Here is a 25,071-nt window from a genome sequence, read left to right as displayed (position 1 = left end):
CATAATGCAATAAGACTTCTAAAATAGTACATAAGCATGTGTAGAGCGTATTACCTACAATGCTATTGAAAATAATATTAAATACCTAATAAATTTAGTTAAATATTTTATTTTATTTCAAAACAAGTTTAGTAATCTACCTACTATTTTTATTTTATAAAGGTGCATTCGAAAATGTTTTGACATATCTGATGGAACTAAGGTTGTTATTCTTAATCGAATAAATAATTTTAACACCAAAGACGAACAAGACACGTATCTGCAAGCTCTTATTGATTCGAGTTCTGTAAGGGATACGTCAAAACGGCAAAATGTCGAGAATCCAAAACCTAAGATGTATTCTTTTAAGTATTTCATCGAAATTGATGGAAGCAAAAACCAAGTATGTAAAAAAGCATTTTTAAGTTTGCATGGCGTAACTAATAAAAGAATCAAGAGACTACAACTTCTCAAAGTGTCCGGTAAAAGTCCCCACGGTATGCGCGGAAAATCTGTAGGGTCTAGAAGTAACGTTGTGCCACCAGAAACGTGTGCTCTAATCCACCATTTTGTGGAATCCATTCCAGTTAAACAAACTCATTACTCCAATAATATAGTTGTTCGTTACCGGCTATTATCGAGCATTTGGCCGGACAACTATAATAATAAAATGTGGTGTTCAAAGGATTGAGATGAGTTCGTAACAATGACAAGAGGTTGTATAAAGATAAATAATATTATATTGATGCCGTCAACAAAGTGGCGCTTACGCGGACGTCTCCACGGGACCACGACACGCAGAATGACAACTGTTGCGCCAGAATAATTCATACGAATTATGTAGTCAACTACTCTGACTCGCATCACTAGTCTCGAGGTGGGTGACCAAAATACGGAACATAATATAACGCAAATGTATAGTATAATAATGTGAGTCTATTGGACAATATATAAATACCTATAAAATACAATGATAAATACGGGCGCCCAAAATTGGTAATAATATATAACACAAATAAATAATATTATAATAAATAATATGATCAATCGATCAATATGTAAACAAAACAATAATTAAAATACGATAATATAAATTGATAGTAGAAATGATAATGGAAATGATAATAGTCGATCACCCGGTAAGACGATGAAGTGGACTGGACGGTCACTGGCATGGACTGCAGTGCTGCCTCCTGGAACCGTTTGACACGAATACTGCAATGTTCCCACGACGGCGACGTGAAACGACGGGCCCTCCAAACTTCAACGGGGAATCCCGCGTTAACCACCCGACGCTCGTCCGCGTCAGCAAAACAACATGGCAACCCGCACCTGACAATCGAAACAATAGTTCGGTTGCGGTAGTGGGTTCCCCACAAACAATGTGGTACGGAACGGGCGTTCACGCCGCCAAAACCGACACACGACGGTGTCGTCAATTTGCACAATTAATGTGGTTACGCGAACACCGAACGGCCGCGCGATCAGCGCCGACACTTACGCCCGTCACAAGAGGGCCCAAAACAATGGAGGTAACGGACAAGTCACCGACACAACGACAACGAACCCGTAATGGCGCAATCGCCTACGACGATCGAAGACGCCAAAATCCGTCCGAACAGGACGACGCGTAAAACAGACCGGCGTAGGCACTCGTGCACCACAATACAACACAGCACGCACCGGTCGCGAGAGGCGAGACGAGAAGTTTCTCGTAGACTGGCTGGTGCGTATATTATTACGCGCCGCGACCGTCCAAGCTGCGATTACGACGACGATAGTTGATAAAGATCGTCAAAACCTGTAGTAATCTGGCTGGACTCTGGACTCTGTATTGCCGTCGGTGCAAATCGTCGGGCACGAAATTGCGGCTCAAACATCCTCCCCCCCATGGGAGGCTCAGGCTCCCATAGAAATCGAACGGATTGGATTGAATGGGCTGCAGCGACGTCTTGAGATGATGCATGACCGGAGTGATACTAATTATCATTTCATTTTACAAAATGAAAAGGAACATGTTGAATATAAAATTACAAATAATACACAATAATCGAATGAAGATACATAAATGTTAAAACCAATGACACATATGGTGCCCACACATTAGATATGAAGTCAGAGTAGCTAGTGATTGAATAATTGATAAGTGGTAGTTTATTTGAGAATATATAAAAATTAGAACTGGAAGCTATGTTTTGGGGATAAGCATTCAATCAACGATCAATTTTGTGAGGTTGTTAAGAATTCGAAACGCTAGTGGGTGGGTAATACCACTACTTTAGCCACCGGTCGAGTGATATGGCCGTTGCACGTCAACACCCGTACGACACGTACAACACCGTCGTTGCCAGGTAACAGTTCAAGGATACGTCCGAGACGCCATTCCAGTGGTGGAGATTGGTTATCGATTATAACTACCATGTCGTTGACCTTGACGTTGGGTGCTTCAGTAGTCCATTTCGATCTCCCTTGAAGCGACGTCAGATATTCCGTTGACCAACGTCGCCAGAATGCCTGATGGCATTGGTCAAGAAGCTTCCAACGTTGAGTTAAACTGACGCGTGACTCAAACGATACTCGGGGAGGTACAGCCAACAACGGTTGCCCGATTAGGAAATGTCCAGGAGACAAATATTCAAGGTCAGCGGGGTCCGTGGTTAATGGGGTCAATGGTCTCGAATTGAGTACTGCCTCAACACGCGTAAGTAAGGTAGTGAATTCCTCGTACGTGAGTACATGGGTACCCATGGTACGGATCAACAATCGTTTCGTTGACCGGACCGCTGCCTCCCATAGGCCACCGAAATGCGGTGCACTTGGGGGGTTAAAATGCCATTGACACGATGTGCGCGCTTGAGAAATGGTGCGTTGACCGTCTGGACTGTTGATCAGTAACTGAAGTTGCTTGTCCGCGCCAACAAAGTTCGTGCCGCAGTCCGAAAATATTTCTGACGGTAAGCCTCGTCGCGCAACAAACCGGTCAAAGGCGGCAAGGAATGCTTCAGTGGACAGCCCTGTAACCACTTCTAAATGGACAGCTTTAACCGACAAACATACAAAGACGGCGATCCACACTTTATATACTCGAGATTTTCGAAGTTGCACTTCACGCATTTGAAGTGGGCCGGCGTAATCAACCCCTACCCTCGCGAACGGCCTACTTTGCTGAACTCGTGCGGCTGGCAAATCTGCCATTATAGGTTGCGGCGGTTTCGCATCAAAACGCACGCAGACCGGACATGCGCGTGTGACGGTGTGTAACACAGATTTGATTGACACAATCCAGAAATCACGCGATATAAGGGCCGTCATTATTCGCGGACCAGCATGACACGTAATTTTATGCCATCGGCGGCATATTAACAACGACAAATGCGATTGTTTCGCTAATAACATGGGGTGTTTACTACCATAATTTAAATGTGAATGGCGCAATCGCCCACCAACGCGAATCACCCCAGATGGGTCTAGGAACGGACGTAGTCGTGATAGGTGTTTCGATGACACACGTGCTGACGTCAATAGTTCGTGTGCTAAAGTTTTATAGAAACATCGTTGAGACATGATGACCAGCTTGCTGATGGAGTCATCGAGTTCGGTGCGCTGTAGTGCCCCAATGGCAGGCCGAGGGTGTTTCTTACATGCTTGAAGAAAACGATAAATGTAGGCAACTACGCGGACCAGCCGGTCATATGATGAGAAACTGTCATACCATTCTGATGGCTGTTCAGTGCTGAGCACTAGAGCTACAGGCCGCGTCTCAGGTAGTTCGGGTATCGGGATCGACGGTACAGTCACGTCCCAGCTCGCCGCGTCATCGTGGAGGAACCGAGGACCTTGCCAATATAGCGATAGACTAGATAACACCGAAGGTAAGACGCCGCGCGAGGCACAATCTGCGGGGTTTTCTTCCGACTTTATGTGGAGCCATCGACAGTCAGGCATTAGAGTAATGATTTGATGGACGCGATTGGAAACGTATACCTTAAATGACGTATGTGGATTTTTCAACCAAGACAATACGATGGCTGAATCACTCCATGCGTACAAATCGACGATGTTTAAATACGATTTAAGGGTTGCCCGTATTCGACTCATCCATCGAGATAGCAATAACGCGGCGTTCAGCTCCAACCGCGGAATCGACAAGGGTTTTATCGGCGCCAGCTTCGTTTTTGTCCCGACGAGAAAAATGTTGCTAGAATCAGAATCATGGTCTAACATCTTTATGTATAAAACTGCAGCGTAACCGTGCTGTGAGGCATCGCAAAATCCCAATAGTTGACACGGCGATCCACGACGGGAATTGAAATGACGAGGTACCTTCAGGTCGTTAAGGGATGGCAGGTCTGATACAAACGATTCCCAATCCCGCGAGATGTCATCCGGAAGGGGGTCATCCCATGATGCCTTCGCCGACCATGTGCGCTGCATAATGCATTTCCCGTGAAAGATTGCGGGTGCAAACAGTCCTAAAGGATCGTAAATCCTCGCGATCATGGACAGCAATCCTCTTTTCGTGCAAATGATCGGCAACAAATTAGGACGAAGGGCACACGAAAACGAATCGTTGGTCGGATGCCACTGAAGGCCGAGTACTTTTATACCGCTGTCATCTGCGGCGTCAAACGAATGTGGATAATTTACACAATGGTCGGCAGGCACGGCGGTTAACACGTCGGGTTCGTTACTGGACCATTTTTTTAATTCTAGCCCCGCGCGATTCAGAATTGAAATTAGGCTGGATTGGAATTTTAAAACATCGGTAGTGGAATCAGCGCCAGCACACACATCATCGACGTATGTCTGGTTTAGCAACGCGTCACGAACGTCGTCATAATCAGTGCAATCATTAACGGCGATTGCCTTAAGGACGCGAAGTGCTAGAAATGGGGCACAGTTTGTCCCGTATGTCACTGTATCAAGTTCATACTCAACGAGTTTTTCGAACGGAGACGACCGCCAAAACACGTGCTGGAGTGTACGGTACTCCGGTAGGACCAATATTTGGCGGTACATTTTACATATATCTGCCGTAAAAACTATCTTTGGTACACGAAAACGGGTCAGTACATCGACGATGTCTTGTTGTAATTTGGGGCCCTGCAATAGACATTCGTTTAATGACAAACTTCGAGATCCCTTCGCAGACGCGTCAAATACGACGCGGATCTTGTTGTCGCCATCTGCAGGTCGATATACGGCGTGGTGCGGTATGAAGTATGTCCCGGGTGTTTTTGCCACCGACATATGACCTAGTGATAAGTATTCGGACATGAAATTGGAATATAACTCTCGTAGTTTGGAGTCCTTCGACAGTCGTTTCTCGAGATTTTCAAAGCGTTTGATCGCGTGTTCACGGGAACCTGGAAAACTTAGCGAAGACAAGGCTGTGCGCGTCGGTAATGGCACGGCGAATCGTCCAGACGGCAGTCGCTTGTGTTCCGCTACAAATACTTCTTCACAACGGCCATCATCCGTGAACGAAGGCGGCGGCATCGCGGGTTCCTCAGCACGCCAAAAATTCTCGATTAAATCTTGAATTGAGACGGTTAATGACACAGGGAGCGATGCGTGACACTCGACATAAGTTTGGAGCACCGGCCCGATCAGAATCCATCCGAAAATAGAGCTGAACGCTGTGGGTAGATCGGCAGCTACAATCACTTTCCGGCCGTCCATTATTTGCGCGAACAAGTCGGCACCCAATAACATGTCAACGGGAGAAGCAATATTAAACGTCGGATCTGCAAGGGCCAGGTTCGCGAATCGATCCTTGACGCTGGTGTCTAGAGATCGACGTGGCATGTTGGACGTGATCGACGGCATTACCCACGCCTTTGTTTGCAATTGTGGCTCCGTAGCAAATCTTGGTTGGACGACACAATCGACCATACCTCGGACATCAGCAACTGTTGCACCGGATAGGCCAGTGATCGGTGCTGTCCAGTTTGTCAGCCGTAGTCCTAAACGAGTAACACAGGACACAGTTATGGCACTTATTTGGGATGCTGAATCGACGATGGCACGGACCGTCTGCCAGGTGCCACAATGGTCACGAATATGAATGAGAGCGGTGCCCAATAGCACGGCTGATGAATCGTCCTTCCTGTATGTCGTTGATGCAGCACAGAAGGGCGCATCGTCGCTAGACGGAGCGCTCTCTGACTGGCGTCGTGTTGAAAACCCATGAAGCAGCGTATGGTGTTTCTTTGAACATGTTGCACAGCGAAGTTTTGAATGACACTTGTTGGCCCAATGATTGGTCGATAAACACGCGTAGCACACGCGGTTATCACGAGCCCATTTGTTGCGGTCCTCGACCGACAACGACGCGAATTTTCGACAATCAGTAATAGTATGCCTTTCACGGCAGTTCGGACAGGAGTCACTCTTGGAGCTCGATGGCTTCGAAACGACTAACGATGTAGTGGTTGGTTTGAACGGAACCTTCTTGACGAACGCGTTGCTATGTGATGTAGACTGTAGTCGATTATTGGGCCTTTTCTGATGATCTCCGGCAATCTCCAAAATCGCTACACGGGACTGTACAAAATTCAGCAAGTCAGTCACAGTCGGAAACTCCGGAGGGGCGGACGACTCGAATAATTTTCGTGTGGATGCCGGGAGACACCGAAAAGCCATGGAGAACACTATGAATGATCCGAGGTCCCTGATGTTCAATGCATTTAATAACGCAATATTCTCGGAAAAGAGCGATACAAAATTATTGAGATCGAACAACGTTTCTTGCGAAGACACCGGTGCGTTGAGTAACTTGTCGATCAATGCATGCGCGACTAATCGCGGGCGATGAAAACGCGACGATAACGTGGACCACGCGAGGTCGTAATTGTCATTGGACACGGTTATATTGCGTATGGCGTCCGCTGCAGCACCCTGCAAACATCCGATCAAATGTTGCATTTTATCGATTTTCGGTATGTCGGTCCTATCGCCAACAAGCGCGGAGAACCGATCGCGGAACGTGGGCCAATAATTAAAATCACCATGGAACGACGGTAACGGGATTTCAGGTAGTCTAGATGTTGGTTTAACTGCTGCATCGCTGGCATGATTTTGTCCACCCAGGCCGCGCTTAGCAATCTTAATATTATCGTAATTGCCCTGCATGGCGACTGCCGTAATTGTATTGATAATAGAAAGCACTTCGGCTGGCAACTCGGCTGAATATTCGCTTTCGGCATTTATTTCCAATAAACTGTCTAACACATCATTGTCCGCCGCTTCGAATTGTGCCCATAAATCATCCAACGTCGCAGCCGCTATATGCAGTTCATCCATAAGACTAGGATCATTTTTCGCGCGTTTAGCGAGACTGTCAATTGATCGGATTTTTTTACGGCGATAGTGCGCTTTGTGTCAGCTCTAGTGGCAAGACGTCTGACGCGTTTTATTTCTTTATCTTCTGCTGTCTCGACCATGTTGACTGTTGTCTGAATATGACGCGAAATCAACGGAGAAAATTGGCAACAATCGACCGAAGACAAGGAGACAATAACTAACGGGACAAATTAGGTACCTATCACGATCCAGGTATAACCTATTGAAATGCGCGCTGTTATATATAAATACACAAAAATAATAATAATAAACCCAGAGAATAATAATAAATATTAATTAGACAAACAATAATTTGAAATGACGAATGCGACACTAATGTCGACTTGAATAAATTATTTGAAATCGAAATTATATTTAGCAGTAATCGCTGAATTGTGAATAACAGAAAGGGTCACTCGTTGATTGAATACTCGAAACCAGAACGCTAATTAAATAAATAAAGAAACCACGCTCTGCTACCAAATGTTGCGCCAGAATAATTCATACGAATTATGTAGTCAACTACTCTGACTCGCATCACTAGTCTCGAGGTGGGTGACCAAAATACGGAACATAATATAACGCAAATGTATAGTATAATAATGTGAGTCTATTGGACAATATATAAATACCTATAAAATACAATGATAAATACGGGCGCCCAAAATTGGTAATAATATATAACACAAATAAATAATATTATAATAAATAATATGATCAATCGATCAATATGTAAACAAAACAATAATTAAAATACGATAATATAAATTGATAGTAGAAATGATAATGGAAATGATAATAGTCGATCACCCGGTAAGACGATGAAGTGGACTGGACGGTCACTGGCATGGACTGCAGTGCTGCCTCCTGGAACCGTTTGACACGAATACTGCAATGTTCCCACGACGGCGACGTGAAACGACGGGCCCTCCAAACTTCAACGGGGAATCCCGCGTTAACCACCCGACGCTCGTCCGCGTCAGCAAAACAACATGGCAACCCGCACCTGACAATCGAAACAATAGTTCGGTTGCGGTAGTGGGTTCCCCACAAACAATGTGGTACGGAACGGGCGTTCACGCCGCCAAAACCGACACACGACGGTGTCGTCAATTTGCACAATTAATGTGGTTACGCGAACACCGAACGGCCGCGCGATCAGCGCCGACACTTACGCCCGTCACAAGAGGGCCCAAAACAATGGAGGTAACGGACAAGTCACCGACACAACGACAACGAACCCGTAATGGCGCAATCGCCTACGACGATCGAAGACGCCAAAATCCGTCCGAACAGGACGACGCGTAAAACAGACCGGCGTAGGCACTCGTGCACCACAATACAACACAGCACGCACCGGTCGCGAGAGGCGAGACGAGAAGTTTCTCGTAGACTGGCTGGTGCGTATATTATTACGCGCCGCGACCGTCCAAGCTGCGATTACGACGACGATAGTTGATAAAGATCGTCAAAACCTGTAGTAATCTGGCTGGACTCTGGACTCTGTATTGCCGTCGGTGCAAATCGTCGGGCACGAAATTGCGGCTCAAACAACAACAATAATAATAACAGTACATAATAATAACAAATAATAATAACATTGATAATACGCAAATAGAGATATCATAAATACCGATCGGCACATACGCCACGGTCGGGACGGTCAGTATCGGCGGCGTTGGTGGTGGCAGCAGCTGATACGGCAGTGTTGATACAGAACGAAGCGGCGGCACTCGAACACAGCGGATGATCGGATTACGTAAGGCGTAACTTTACGTAATCACGTTATCGAAGGCGGCGTTACGCCACCAGCACGAAACGACGAATTCGCCGGTCGCGGTGCGAAATACGGCACATCGACAGTATTCAATAATTGCGGGCCGAATGACAGCACGAACAAAAGAAAAGGGCACAGTATAACTATGAATAAGTATAAATATCACGCATTCACCCCACGAGATGATCGCGAAGACAGGGCGACAAAGTGAACGGCCTGACGCACGGACCGCTCAAAGGAGAGCGTAGGAACGACTGGTGTTGACGGCGACGACTTTGCCGAGGTCAATGACCGCGCGATGCGCTGTAGACATAAATACTTTTGGGCCATTTATGTCTGATGACTCTACCGCTGAAAGAACTGCTTTACATGAAGTATTTCCAAAAGCAATACTTCTTCTTTGTATTTTTCATGTACTTCAAGCCACCTGGAGATATTTATGGGATTCCAATCATGGTATTCCTTTAAAATTCCGTTCAATTCTTTATTCTGGAATAAAGAAAATGGTGTATGCAGAAAATAATGATGAATTAAATATTAGTTTTAATACAATATTGCAAGACCCTTTGACAAACGAATTCCCGCGATTTAGAACATATGTTGAAAGATTATTTGAGAGGAAAAGTGAATGGGAAATTTGTTTAAGAGTTAATTTAATAACAAGGGGGCAAAATACTAATAACATTAGTGAAGCTGGCGTAAAAATCATGAAAGATGTTGTACTAGATCGAACAAAAGCATACTCTCCAGTTCAATTGTTCTTTTTTATTGTTCAGGACTTGGACACATTTTATAAAATGAAAATTCTAGATGTAGCAGCAAACCGCCCACCTCAATATCTAAAAAAAAGATTTTTAATTACAAAAATACAACAAAAATCATTAAAATATGAAGCTATACAATCAAGTGACTCACTTTACTTAGTCCATAATACACTGAAAAATACCACATACAATATTGATCTAGATACTGGCTTATGTTCATGCCCACAAGGAAATACTGGTAAACCCTGTAAACATCAAATATTTGTAGTGAAAGATTTAAAAAGAGAACTTGGTCTTTGTTTACCTGTAACAGAAGAAATTAGGAACAAACTCCATGTAATAGCAACAGGATGTTCAGAGATTCAAGATGGATATACCATCCATCTTGAATCTCTGAACATCCTGCTCCACTTCTGAGAAAATTACAACTGACAAGTGTATTAATGTACAACATGATCACGCTGAAATTGAGAAAGAAAATGATCAAATCTTACAAAGTAATTTAATTACAGAAAATGCTTCATACGATTATAATGTCACTTAATTTAATGAGATGATTGAAAAAATTAAAACAACATGTTTATCTGATGTTGAATATTTTTTACCTGGAATGAATAACATGGTTAAATCATTTGATAAAACAATACGGACACATTCTTCTTTACTGTCAGCTATGATGACATTTGGGAAGTATTCTGGTGTTGAACCAAATTCTAAACGTATGAAACTTATTGGTAACAAACATATTGGAATACAACCCACAGCTTGTTCAAGACGTTCTACACAAATCGGTGGAAGAAAAGATTTGGCAGCAGGGAGAGTCCCTAAATGGAAACGTGTTACTGAACATGGGTACACACAAAAACCATCTTCGAGTAAGCTACCTAGGACAAAACTTAATATAAAATCATTCAATCGATCAGAGTTGCCATCAAAAATATCAAAAGCCCCTCATAAACTATCTCATTGTGTCGAACAAAATAAATCATTAGGATCAATTAATCATTAAGCAAAATTATTATTATACTTATTATACTTATTATTATATATTAATTTATTATACGATTTTTAATTTTAATTTTTATTTTGAGTTCCTATAATATAATATATTAAAAATTGAAAATTGAAAAATTAAACAATAAATCAATTGTAGTACTCTTACAAAAATAGAATATATATAAAAAAAAATAACAATATATATACTTACTACTCATTTATTTACCTATTTCCATTTTCCATTTTTCCAATTTTGCCGTCAAATATTGTATTATACTATATTGTTATTAGTTAATCATAAGCTTTATTAATTCTTGAGTAATATACTATGGTAATATACTAATATTTAATATTTATATTTTTTAATAAAAATTAAAAGAACATATTGTACATTTGTACCTAATATAAAATCATTAAAATTAAATTATCGTCGTTATCATGATTCACGGCACTTATCACAGAACATATCGACATATCAAACATGAACTCTGATAAAGATTACATGTTAAATTGGTGGAGTGGTGGGAGGTATATTAGGAGCCGCGATGGCACGATTTAAAATTTCGCGGACGGAGTCGTTATAAATACAGTCGATTACAGCACCAAAGTGTTATCATTTTTATTTATCATTGTTATCACATAATAATATAATAGTGTCACCTATATCTAAATACCTAAATCTTACTTGACAAAATAAATTATTATTAATAATTATTTTTAAATTATTACAAAATTTATTTTGTCATGTTAAATAAATTATTATAATTGTTAACGCTGAATAACAATAAAATTATAAATATTACCGGTCGCGGAGGACAGCTGGTCACACACACACACACACATAATTATTGTTTTATTTTTGTATGTTTTAAATTGTATTCCGTGTGAATTATATAATATATAGATAACCGCCGCTATTGCACGCCGCCGGATCGGCTGCGCAAATATTATTAGCACGGCCGCCGTGACTTTTGTCTCGTACCGTACGTTGTTCCGACTCCATATCATCGCGTACTTAATAATATTATTTTATAAAGTTTTTATTCAAAGGTTTTACCATCATTTTTTTTATATATATAATTGTCGCGCCAGAAGGGCCTTACACTACAATTATTGTTTTTTTCTTGGTGCTAATTGCTAAAGGCATCTGATATTTATATTTTTTTTTTTTTTTTTTTTTTTATTGTTTAAGCATCAACTGCAAGGTTATTAGCTTCACTATTATTACATTTTTACATTTTACATTTTAGGTTCTACATTTTACGGTATTATAAGTTATTGGACAATTCGATTATATACAATTAAAAACAAGTATTACAAATAAACAAACTTATTATATGCTGTTATACAATTCAATTTCTTTAACTCTTTCCGGCACAAGAATTTCAATAAAATAAATACCATACCTGCACACAAATTGAAATTTTCAAAAATAACTTTTATTCGTAATAAAATTAACATTTTTTACACTTTAAAATGTTAAAAAAAAACACAATTTTTTTTTGTAACTTTTTGTTCACTTGCTGTATTAGGTGGGATGACATATGTCCCGCTGTGCATGAAAGGTTATACACCTAAAATAATAAATACTTTTACATTTTTTTCTTACATAATATATAACAGTTGATAATTAATTAATTAATATCTAATAAATTTTAATCATTAAATCATACTTTTTAAATATTGTGAAATTCGGCAAAACAGTTTCTGGTCTTCCCTAAGCATAGAGGAACTTCACAAATTGAACATATCCAGTCGGTTCTTACTTCTTTTTGTTTTGAACTGCAATTGTTGCACCTTCTCCTCGTCGATCTTTGTGGTTGATGAGCTGACTGTTCTAAGCGGACTTCTTTGGGTACTGATGGACTTCCTTTTTTTAAATGTTTAGGTGTGACTGGTGAATCTGATAAGCTACGACGTTTTTCAACTAAAGTTTTAGCAACCAGATCTCTTGATACGTGACGACGAAATTCTTTTATACTCATATTTTCGTTAGTTATATCATTGTACAGAATCCGAGCATTAACAACTGTAGCATCAAAAAAAAAGAAAAAAATACGGTGCCACCATTTTTGGCTTTTCCTATCAATTTGATAGGTTTTTTTATTTTGGTCAAATTTATCAACACAATTCATGTTAGAATTATAATCTTGTAATACAATTGGGCACGGAACCATAGAGACAGTTCCATCTTTTGCCTTACGTTTTACTTGAGTTACAATTTTAGGGTCATGGAAATTTGACAATAAATTTACAATTCTTTTATCTTTCCACTTTATAATTGATACATTATTTTGATCACTTATTGCCCAATCATAATCGCCAATTTTTAATTTTGAATCCGGTTTCATTTTTGGTAAATATTTTCGTGACGAATTTATAGTTCCACATGCATAGATTCCTTTTGTTTTTAAATAATTTAATAAAGGGACACTTGTAAAATAATTATCCATGTATAAATAATGGTTTTTATTTTGTATCGGTAGAGACAAATTTTTTACAACACTACCTCCGAGATCTTTTTGAACAACGTCACCAACTTTTCCTATATATAAATCAAAATGCCATAGGTATCCTTTCTGATCCACTAAAGACCAAACTTTATAGCCCCGTTTTATAGGTTTTTTGGGCATGTACTGTTTTATAGTAGACCTCCCTTTAAATTTTATCATTGATTCATCAACTGCGACAATACGGTGTGGATTGTAATATGTTTGGAAATTTCGTTCGATTTTTGTTAAAAAAGGTCTTACTTTATAAAGTTTATCATATCCCGGTTCACCTCGTTTTGGCATCATCACATTATTATTTATGTGTAGTGTCGAAAGTAACCATCCAAAGCGATTAACTGTCATCAAACTACTGATATACGAGTCATGGAGATCTGGTTGCGATGACCAATAATCCCTATAGCTGGGCATACGTTTTATACCCATCAACAAATTTATACCAAAAAAAGTCTTTAGCTCTTGAATATTAGTCTGAGTATGAGGTTTTCCAGTTTTCTGACTTCTTTGGAACGAATATAAGTTTGTTTGTTCAACTATCATGTTCATTATTTCGTCAGAAAATAAATAATTAAAAATTGAAAAAGGTGTATGACATCGAAATCTATCAACAGAATCACTGGGCCCTTCTAAGCTTTCAAAATTTGACAATGGAGGCCATATTGTAGTCGTATTTTTTGACCAATTTGGGGGCACAAATTCAAATTCTACTGTTTCAGTTATAATTTCATCCATAACTGGAGTGATGTTTTTTAAATTATTTTTTTCGGTAGTTGTTGGTGGATCGAAAAGGGCACGAGAAATTGTTTTTTTATTTTTATTGTTTTTAGTTACAGTACTTTTTTTAGCAGAATTAATTACTAGTATATCTGAGTTTAATTTTGATGTGCTACGAGTTTTTTTAGGACTAGGTAAAGTTAAAAGATTGCCATCATTTAAACATAATATTTCTACAAACTCATTACCTTCTTCATTTTCGTCAGATGAACTACTTTCGACGACTTCAATGGCTTTTTGCTGAGGTGGTAAATAATCTTGGTCATCAAAATCGTCTATATCAGTGAGACTGTTGTCATCAGAAGGTATATCTTCAAAAAGATAGTCCACAATATTACTTTCATTCAGATTAGAACTCATTATAATTCAATAAAGTATTCGAAATATAAAAAAAATAAAAACGACCCAACCGGCACCACGGGTTAAAATTTAAACCGCTACAATTATTGATATATCATGAAAACTAATAATATTATAATCATTATTATTACATACACGAAGAAAATACAATTTTATTTATGAAATGAAACAAGTCCGGAGTAATTCGACCTTCGGAATCGACTGATATGTACAATCGAATATTATATTCAGAAAAACGAACTGTTGACAAAATCGGAATTCCATTATCGTGTAAAATTAGCTGAAAAACCTATAAATATGTCTTGTATTATTTTTAAATTAGTTTAATATTAGTAACCATGTGTATATTAATAGTACACGGAAAATAATATCCATTTATAGTATTAGAATAAAATACGTTTAGAGGTGGGTTATTTTTCGTACCGCCGTGCTGGATCGGTCGACATTTTGGTGGGATAAACGTTATCCCGCCGTGCCGGAAAGAGTTAAGGTATAAAATTGTGTTTCGCCAGTTAGAAAAAGGACCAATAGCATCATACAGGTTGTCAGGGATGTTGAAGTCTCTTCTGGCTGTATTAAAGTTTGGGCAGTGGACAATGATGTGTTTGATAGAGTAGTTGATGTTGCATGTAGGGCATAGGGGTGGATCTGTTTTAGCCATGAGATGTCCGTGTGTGAATTTGGTATGGCCGATTCTTAAGCGATTAAGAATTACCTCATTTTTCCTATTTAGGTCGGTGTATTTTGGCCAGAGTTCGACAGAGTGTTTAATTTCTCTAAGTTTGTTTTCCGTGGTGTTGTGCCGTTTTGTGTTCCACCATTCAACGCAGTATTTATTTATATTCCTCTTTATGTCAACAAGTGAGGAAAAGGGGATTAATTCACTGTTTGGACTCATAATTGCATTTCTAGCTGCTTCATCTGCCTTTTCATTTCCCTTTATGTCGCAATGACCAGGGATCCATACGAATTGAATATCTTTGCTTGATTTTGAAAGAAGGTTGCTAATTAGTATAGCCAATGGCTCTGAAAGTATTATTGATTGCAGATTAGCTAAGGCACTAAGTGAGTCGGAACATATATCAATTTTGGTATCTTGAATCTGTAGAGCTAATTGGACTCCTTTATATAAGGCCAGATATTCTGCTGTATAAATGCTGTTGTACATGTTAAGTTTGAACTGCTTGGTTTCGTTGAGGTGGACTATTGCAAGTCCTATTCCCATTTCAGTTTTAGAAGCATCGGTGTAGATCTGAGTACTGGTACTGGAACTATGTATAAGTTCGTTGAATAAATTATTGTAGATAATATTTGAGGTTTCTTTTTTCGAGTGAACTGTTAGGCTTGTATCAACACGATAATTTGGTTGTTTCCAAGTAGGTATCAGGCAGTTTTCACGTTGGCAAATTTCACTGGCTACGATATTAATTTCCATCATCTCTAGCTGAAGTCTTAGTCCTAATGGTTTTCTTAGTTTAGGATTGAGTTCGTATATTTTGGAAAAACGATTTTTATTTAAAAAATGAATGGTTGAATTATTTGGTGTAGATAAGATACGAGCTATATAATTAAGAGATAATTTGAGTCTACGGAAATGAAGTGGAGGTTCTCCAGTCAGGGAGAGCAAACTTAATATCGGGCTGCTTTTAAAAGCTCCAATTGACAATCTCAGTCCTGCGTTGTGGATTGTGTCAACTATTTTTAAGATTTTTGAGTCTGAATTACCATAACAAATTGAACCATAATCTAGTTTGGATCTTACCAGCGATCTATATACATTTAATAGTATAGTGCCTTCGGCACCCCATTCATAATGACTTAAGGTTTTAATGACATTGAGGCTTTTGTATGCATTTTTTTTTAGTGCCATAATATGAGATTTCCAAGTAAGCTTTGTGTCAAAATTTAGACCTAGAATTGAAATGTCATCTACAAATGTTAAACGAGTAGTACCAAGAAACAGTTTCGGTTTGGTTAATTTCCTTTTGTTAGAAAAAAGAATGCATTTGGTTTTTAGAGGCGAGAAAATAAAGCCAGCTTTGAAGCACCATTCGGAAAGGTCATTTAGGCATTTTTGGAGTAATCTAGTCATATCAGAAATTTGTGTACCTCGAATGTATAAGTGGGTATCATCAGCAAAAATAATTGATTTTACAGGATTGGAAATAGTATTGGGAAGGTTATTGATTGCCGTCTGAAATAAAAAAATGCCGAGAGGGGAGCCCTGCGGTACTCCATTTTCTAACACAAAAGTATTAGAAGTAAGATCTCCAATTTTTACTTGGAAGGATCGTTGGTTTAAGAAGTTAGTTAGAAATATGATCATGTTTCCATGTATGTTCCAATTTTTAAGTAGATTGATAACTCTGTATCGCCAAACAGTGTCGTATGCCTTTTGCAAATCGAGGTTAGGTTAGGTTATTAAGATCATTGATTGTTTGTTTGCTAGAGTTTCTATGACTTCAGTTTCAATTTTTACATGACAATCAGTGGTAGAGTGGTGTTTTCTAAAACCATGTTGACTTGGTGAAAGGAATTTATGTTGAGTTGCATACCAATTAAGTCGGTTGTAGATTATTTTTTCTAATAGTTTGCTCATACAGCAGAGTACTGATATTGGTCGATAACCTGTAGGTTCAAATCTATTTTGATTCTTTTTTGGAATAGGGGTGATGATGGCATTTTTCCATTTGATTGGGATTATGCCCGTTTCCCAAATTTGGTTGTAGAGATGAAGTAATAACATTTTGCCACTTGATGGTAGGTTTTGTAAGAATATAAAAGGAATTTTATCGGACCCACAGCTTTTACTTTTTTTACCACGAAGACATAGTTCTATTTCAGGCAAGGTAATCGGTTCATTCAAGATGCTGCCCTGGCCATGGTTGGGTTGGAAGTTTGTTGAGGTATTTATATATTTTTCTTTTTCTTGTTTGTACTTAAGGAAGTCGTTGGTTAATGAAGCGTCACTACTGTTGGAGTAGAAGTATTGGCCTATTGATTGAGCTATTTCCTGAGGTTCAGTAAGTATGACATTTTCAGATAGAATAGTTTTAATTTGGGTCATAGGAATACCTTTAATGATTTTAATTTTTTTCCAAATATTGGTTGTTGACTCTTTGCTATTGAGGTCTGTCGTGAATTTTTCCCAAGCTTTTTTTTTTCGTTTTTTATTAAATATCTGACTAATGCTTTGTTCTTTTTAAATTCAATGAAGTCGTGGAAATCGTGTGTACGTTTAAATTTATTGAAGGTTGTTTTTTTATTCCTTATTGCATGTTTGATAGTTTTATTCCACCATGGTACTGGAGGTCGTTTGCCAGAATAACTATTTTGCTCGAAAATGTTTGAAGCCGTATTATAAATTAAATTACTAAGTTTCTCCGTATTGTCTTCCACATTATTGTTATTTGAGAAGGAAAAATCATAATTTAATATGTTTTTTTCTATTTCAGTTTGATAGGTATCCCAGTTGGTATTGGTCAGTTTCCATTTGAGACTGCGAGTGTGTTTGTCACCAGAGTCGGTATATTTAAGTGTTAATTTAATTGGAAAATGGTCGCTACTCGAGAGCTCTGGCATAGTGCCCCATTCAATATGGGGTGAAATAGTTGACGAAAGAGAGAGATCAATTGCTGAGAGATTGCCGGTGCTAGCACTTATTCTAGTTGCTTGACCATTGTTGAGAATATTTATGTTATTGTTATTATCAAGAATTTGTTGTACGATTGTGCCTCTTTGATCTGTGTCATTGCAACCCCACAAGATATTATGGCTATTGAAATCACCCAGAAGTATAAAAGGAGTTGGTAGTTGGTCGATAATGTTTTGAATATCTAAGTAATTGAGGATTTGTGAGTTGGGTATATAAATATTACAAATAGTTAGTTTGTATTTGAGAGAGATTCTTACGGCAACTGCTTCTAGATTTGTGGATAGAGGGATTTCTTCCGAAGGGTACTTTGAACTAACAAAGGTAGCCACTCCACCGCTAGCCCTATTATGATTGTCTCTGTTTTTAAAATAGGTTAAATAATTTTTTAAAGACCCAGTTTTATTGATAGTGAAGTTGGTTTCTTGTATGCTAAGAGCTACTGGCGAGAACTTGTTAATTAATAATTTTATTTCATCAATTTTTGAATAGAGTCCATTTGGATTCCATTGGAGGATTTGAAAGGTGTTATTGATCATGGTGTGTTAGTGTTGTTTACGTATATTTGTTTATGTAGAGGTTTGGATTTTAACTAAAAGGTTTCGTAATCTTCACAGTCAATCATGGAAGTTTGACTGTCAGTGAAGTTTTGAATTTTTTTTAATGCATTGGATAACCTGGTTAGACGATTTTTGGCGCTTTTCACTGTTACATTGGGGTAAATTGTAGAAATGATTTCTATAATATTATCTGGACTACTTAAGTATTTGATACATAAATTCCCGAGTTCGGAGCAACCTTTTGAACATTCAAGAAAATCTTTGAATTGGTTATAGGTTAAGGAAAAATCCGGGTGTGAGTTAAAAAGTTCTTGAGTGGATTCTAACCATTCATCGATGTTAGTATGAACTTCGTCATTAGAGCTGGAACTAGGTCCGGTTTTTAGTTTTTTGCTTGTAATTCCTTTGGTTATTTTTGCTGATTGAGTTTGGCCGTATTGTGTATTAGGGGGCCTCACGATTGGAGGTGGGCTGGATGGGAGAGACGAGCTTGATGATGTAGGTGAAGGCGGCTGAGAATTAGTAACAGTGGACGGAGCTGGGCGTTTTCCTGTCTGAAGAGGCTTTACTTTAGTATTAGAGTTAGCTGACGCTATTAGTTTATCAGCTAGCGTAGATTTTATAGACTGCTCCAAAGAAGTGACATTGGTACTTTCAACGGATAGGTTTATGAATGAAGTATCTCTATCCTGGGAGGTATTCGCATTTTGAGCCTTGGCGATAGGTAAAGATTCATTTATTATATTGTTTGCTGTTGATGATAGGTCTATAATGGTTTCCATTTCAGTTTCTGTCTGTTCGGTAACATTAATTGAATTGGGTTTATTTGTACATTGGCTTGAGAAGTGACCAGTTTGGTGACATTGAAAACAGGTTACAGTGTCATCACTGATAAATATTCTGAACGTTGTGTTCTCTATTGTAACAGTGATGGAGCTAGGTAGTTTGGACATGCTATCTTGACTAATATAAATTTGTCTTCTAAAGCTTAATATGTGAGAAAATTGTTCAGTGGTGAATCCGACTCTCATGTGAGAAATTTGCGAGACAGTTTTGATTCCTAGCTCATGAAGAGCATCTATTATGAGTTGATTTGGGATAGTCGGGTAGACATTTGATAAAATAATTCTCTTAGAGGTGTTTATAAGTCTGCGAATTTGGATTTCTATTCCATTAACTTGAATTGATGACTGATTCTTAAGTAAATTTTCCATAACGGTTTGGCTATTGAAGAAGACGCAAAATCTGTTATTGGAAATACGCGAAACAAATTGTATATTCTTAGCGGGAATAGTTTTGCTGATTGCGGTGACATAATCGATTTGTTTGATATTATTTATGGAGTTAAAAACAATAGCTTGATTCATTTTCGGTAAACTAGTATTTGAAGTTATTTCGGCGAATGTCTTATTACTATGTGTGGGTTGTGAAGAACTGTAGGCATTATTCATATCGGTTGTTGAAATAGGCTTATCGCCCATTGGGTTTGAGATATTATTTAATTGGTATAGATAACGTAAAAACGATAATCATATTACCTGCACGTTGAATCGAATGATGCGTGTTACTGCTATCGATAGCTATAAATGCGGTAATGAGCGACACAGACGTGTTGCACGGTCGGGCGCTGAACACGAACTGGATATTTATATTATTTACTATTGTAAGCCATAAAGGCCAAATATTATTATATTATTGTTAATTTGTTGTTATTGCCGTCGTGTATTATTTTATATTATTTAGCACAGGACCAGCTGGCCAGTCTGCGCTCCACAAATTGTGTGTTTTTCTTATTACTACTATTTATTATTTATTTAATTATTATACTTATTTTTACTCTGTTGGGCCAGAAGGGTCAAAATATTATATATTTATTTGTCAACCATAAGGGCTGCACATTTATAATTGTATATTTATCTTGTTTAGCCATAAGGGCTTGATTTATTATTATTATATTATTTTTATTGTGCCATAAGGGCTATACATATTTATTATATTCTGTCGTGCCACAAGGGCCGTGCATTATTTATATTTGTATTGATTACTTTTACAGCGCATACTATTCTTTATATTTACAGTAATTGCTGCAAGCTTGTACAATATAATATTATAATTTATTCTGTTGGGCCAGAAGGGCCACAAATATTACTTTTGTTTTGTCCAGCTATAAGGGCTGTTATTTATTATATAGTATGTTGTATACATTTGTGTTGCTGTGATTTTATTATATATTTGTGCAATTATTATTATTGTGTATTATACAGCAACAGCAACTTATTACTAGAAACTTTGTTACCATTTATTATTATTTGTTTTATTCTACACACCCACATATATACACACATAACACAAATAATACACGTAAAACACAACACGCACTACATAGCTCGACAGTATTTGCCCGGCATTCCCGACCACTGCTGTTCGAGCTATTACACCAATACACACCCAGCTAGTCCTCGCACATTTAAGATCTAGGTGGTAGTGGTGAACAACAAAGGTGTCCGGGATGCGCATATTATTTTTATATGCTTCCGGCCCTAACAATAATAATATAAATAAATACAGATGTTGTTTTTCGTGTTTCGTCTATGATGTAAGTTAAATCGATTATTTTCAATTCTCGACATTGGGCTGGTATATTTGAAATATTTTCATTGGTACTCGAATTTGGATTAATAGAGGTAATGGCATTTTCATTATTTTCATTTAAAACTGTAACACTGTTTCAAAAATGTTTGTAGTAAATCTTCAAACGAACATCCTGGTACATAAATAAATAATGCACATACATGTTTACATGGCCAATGATGTTTTTTAAAATCTAAACATGTACAACTGGGTAATTGAAAATTTACTATATATGAGGAAGTCACTTTTACTCTTTACTTCGAACAATAATTTATCCATCTCTAATTTTTTAATTTTTTTTTCATTATAGATATTCTGAGCTATAGCATATCGTGAATATACATGTTTAACAAACGTTTCTGGTCGTCCGTGTAAAAATGAAGGTATTTTATTTGATATTTGTTTATAATATGATGAAAGTTTGTAATTTTTTGTCTGATATTTACTTAAACTTTGTGGTAAAAACTGTTCAATTATATTTTCTAATATACTATTTAAAGACTTGTCAGTCTGCATTTTTAAATAAAAACTCTTTAAAAGTTTATTTTGAGATTCTACTCCATTATTTGTGGCAACTTTTATGTATATTCACGATATGCTACAGCTCAGAATATCTATAATGAAAAAAAAATTAAAAAATTAGAGATGGATAAATTATTGTTCGAAGTAAAGAGTGAAAGTGACTCTTCCTCATATATAGTAAATTTTCAATTACCCAGTTGTACATGTTTAGATTTTAAAAAATATCATTGGCCATGTAAACATGTGATTGCATTATTTATTTATGTACCAGGATGTTCGTTTGAAGATTTACCACAACAATTTCAAAATAATGTTTTCATATCATCTGATCCTCGGTATTCAATTACTAATAATACAGATCATGAAATCAAAATTCAAAACAGTGTCACAGTTTTAAATGAAAATAATGAAAATGCCATTACCTCAATTAATCCAATGATTAATAGAACCAATGCAAATATTTCAAATATACCAGCTCAATGTCGAGAATTACTTAAGAAAATGATTGAATTAACTTACATCATAGACGAAAAACAACATCCAGAATTGTCAAAAGAACTAGATACTTTAAATAATGTCCATAATAAAATGAGTGAAATGGTTATAAAGCATAATGGTTTAACACTGCTACCTAAAAAACGTAGTTCAACAGTATTATTAGATTTACCGAAAACACATAAAAAACCTAAGACCTAAATCAAAAGACTAATTAAACCTAACCTAATTTGTATTTATTATTGTGATTTTTTATTTTATATTTTTTATTATACTTAATTGAGTTAATTAACGAATTAGAACCACTGAGAACTAAGATTATAATTATAATTATAGTATTATATTAATGTTGGTGACACTATCATATTATTGTGATAACACTGATAAAATAAAAATGATAACACTTTGGTGCTGTAATCGACTGTATTTATAACGACCCTGTCGGACGTAGTTTTATCATCTCCCATAACTTATGGGGGCCATAAGAGCCTATGTTAAATGAAATATGATTCCCTTCTGTTTGTTCTGTGATTTTAGCTACCTGTCAGCGCGCGTTGCGTGATTAAAAATTGAAAATGCAATTTCTAAAAATTTTGAATAGCTCTCAAGCATAGAGTTTTGCATTAATTAATGTTGTTCATTCACTAAAATATATTTAAAAAAATCCTTTACATTATGCTTGCAAAAAAAGTATAGGCTTCCATTTGAATTTTTAAAGTTGACCTCTCAAAACCCCTCTAAAATTTTTTTAAACATTTATTAAATTGTTTTTAAATAAAAAAACTTTTGTAACATACATTTTTCATTATTTTGAATATTTATATGATAAAATGGCTGTAAAATAAATTTTGAATCAACCTTTATATAATATATGACTATGTATATATTATATTGATTATATTTTTTTTGGGATGTGCACTACTTCATCAATAAATAAGTTCAGAATTCAGAAAGCTCTAATGTGAGTAAACGGGACATACAAAAGACATAACCGAAGAATTCACTCTGCTGTATAAACTGTATAGTGTATCGAGTCCCAGGACTTTAGAATGTGAATTCAATAATAAAACATCGTCTATAGTCTGTATTAAAGGCTCTATAAACTGAAAAAAATTACATCTTGATCCATATCCCTTAAGAATACAGCATACTCAGAAGAGGTTTTTATAAATAGCTATATAGATCCAAATAATGTATAGGCATCCTTAAAAAAATTTAGATTATTTTGTTAGTCATGAATTTTATCAAAAGTGTGATTTTGTTAGAAAACTGGAGAATTAAACATTTTATTCATTAAAATACACCAAATCGTTTTTGTCAAAAAAAAATATACTTTTTTCTTTTTATATTGTATAATCATATTATTTAAACGGGTATTATATGTCAACTGCTAATAAATTTGTAAGAACTATCCCGGCGCAAACACTATTGGTCCACCCAAAGAATATATGCAATGGGTATTCGCCACCACTTTCGCCATTTTCTCTAATCATATCCACTTTATACTGTTAAAACACGCAAAACACATGTAAAATTAATACATACGAGAATCAACGACAATATAACCTATTTAGAATGAAAATGAGTTTTCAGATGCAGTGGCGCGTATAAAAAAAAATATAGTCTGCCAGTGGCGTAGCCAGGAACTTTTTATGGGGGGGTTCAGCAAATTTAAACTTACCATACTTTACTTCATGGTATCGGATATTTATTTTATTGTAAAAATATAACATATATCGTAAAAATCAAATTCATCAATTTATTAATTTTAAACAAATACAACTTATTAAACATTGGTAATAAAATGCATAATAATATACTTAATGTCCGAATGTCAGGGTTAAAATAGTTATCACCTACAATACAATGTAACTACAATTTACAATACTAAATCAATTTTTCTTTTTCTTTTTGCCAATTCATCCAACACTACTTCTGGATTAACTTCAATTATCCTGTGAATATTCAGTTGAGCTAATCCATTTAAACGGTTCTCTGCCATGGTATTTCTGAGATAAGTTTTCAATCGTCGCATTGTCGAAAATGACCTTTCTGCAGTAGCTGTTGTAATGGGTAAAGTTGCCACGATTTTTAACAGTTTATAGACATTTGGATAGTCATTTTCATTACAATTATTAAGTAACTCTGATAAATTAGATGGAATTTTAGACAAATTTTGTAGAGAAGTCCGCCATAATTTAAGTTCTGCAATAACTACTAAAGGAGAAAAAGATGGTAATAATTTTGAATATTTTTTTACTAAATCTGTTACGTCATTTTCAAAAGTATCTGAATTGTCTTTCTCTTTAATCGGAAACAAACTATTAAAGCTCTTCAACAAAGATTTATGTTTTAATAAACGATCACTTATCATTGTTATAAAATTATCTAAATATCGAATAAATATTGTCATTCTGTAATATTCCTTAAGCGTAGTAACAGCTGTATTATCTCGATGTACTTGTTTACCAACACGACGAGGCAAAGAAATGTTGATATTGGAATTCTTACAAAATATTTCTGCTCTTTCAAATATTAATTTAAAATCTTTTTCAACATTTTATCTCATTTCTTTTAAAACATTTATAGAATTATCAGCCATATTAATAACATGAGATAAATCAAATCCAGGTGTTTGTAAAAGTTTACTTAGTGGTAAACTAACAGCAAATACTGTTGATATTATGCGTATAGTAATCTGGAATTC

The 25,071-nt window shown here is 36.7% G+C and overlaps 2 protein-coding genes across 2 annotated transcripts; both read right to left on the bottom strand.

The window, feature by feature from the left end:
• Positions 1–2,232: 2,232 nt before the first annotated feature.
• On the bottom strand, positions 2,233–7,284 carry LOC149054045 (uncharacterized). The gene has a single exon (XM_089230720.1). It carries the CDS (start codon positions 7,282–7,284, stop codon positions 2,233–2,235), a length of 5,052 nt encoding a protein of 1,683 aa, XP_089086846.1.
• A 7,533-nt stretch (positions 7,285–14,817) lies between these two features.
• LOC107171300 (uncharacterized) lies at positions 14,818–16,830 on the bottom strand. The gene has a single exon (XM_015521537.2). It carries the CDS (start codon positions 16,828–16,830, stop codon positions 14,818–14,820), a length of 2,013 nt encoding a protein of 670 aa, XP_015377023.2.
• Between the last annotated feature and the right edge of the window lie 8,241 nt (positions 16,831–25,071).

This window comes from Diuraphis noxia, unplaced genomic scaffold (assembly GCF_037042655.1).
Source record: "Diuraphis noxia isolate RWA-SAM2 unplaced genomic scaffold, SU_Dnox_SAM2 contig0013, whole genome shotgun sequence".
Taxonomy (NCBI): domain Eukaryota; kingdom Metazoa; phylum Arthropoda; class Insecta; order Hemiptera; family Aphididae; genus Diuraphis; species Diuraphis noxia.
This window is presented reverse-complemented; position numbering and strand designations above follow the sequence as displayed.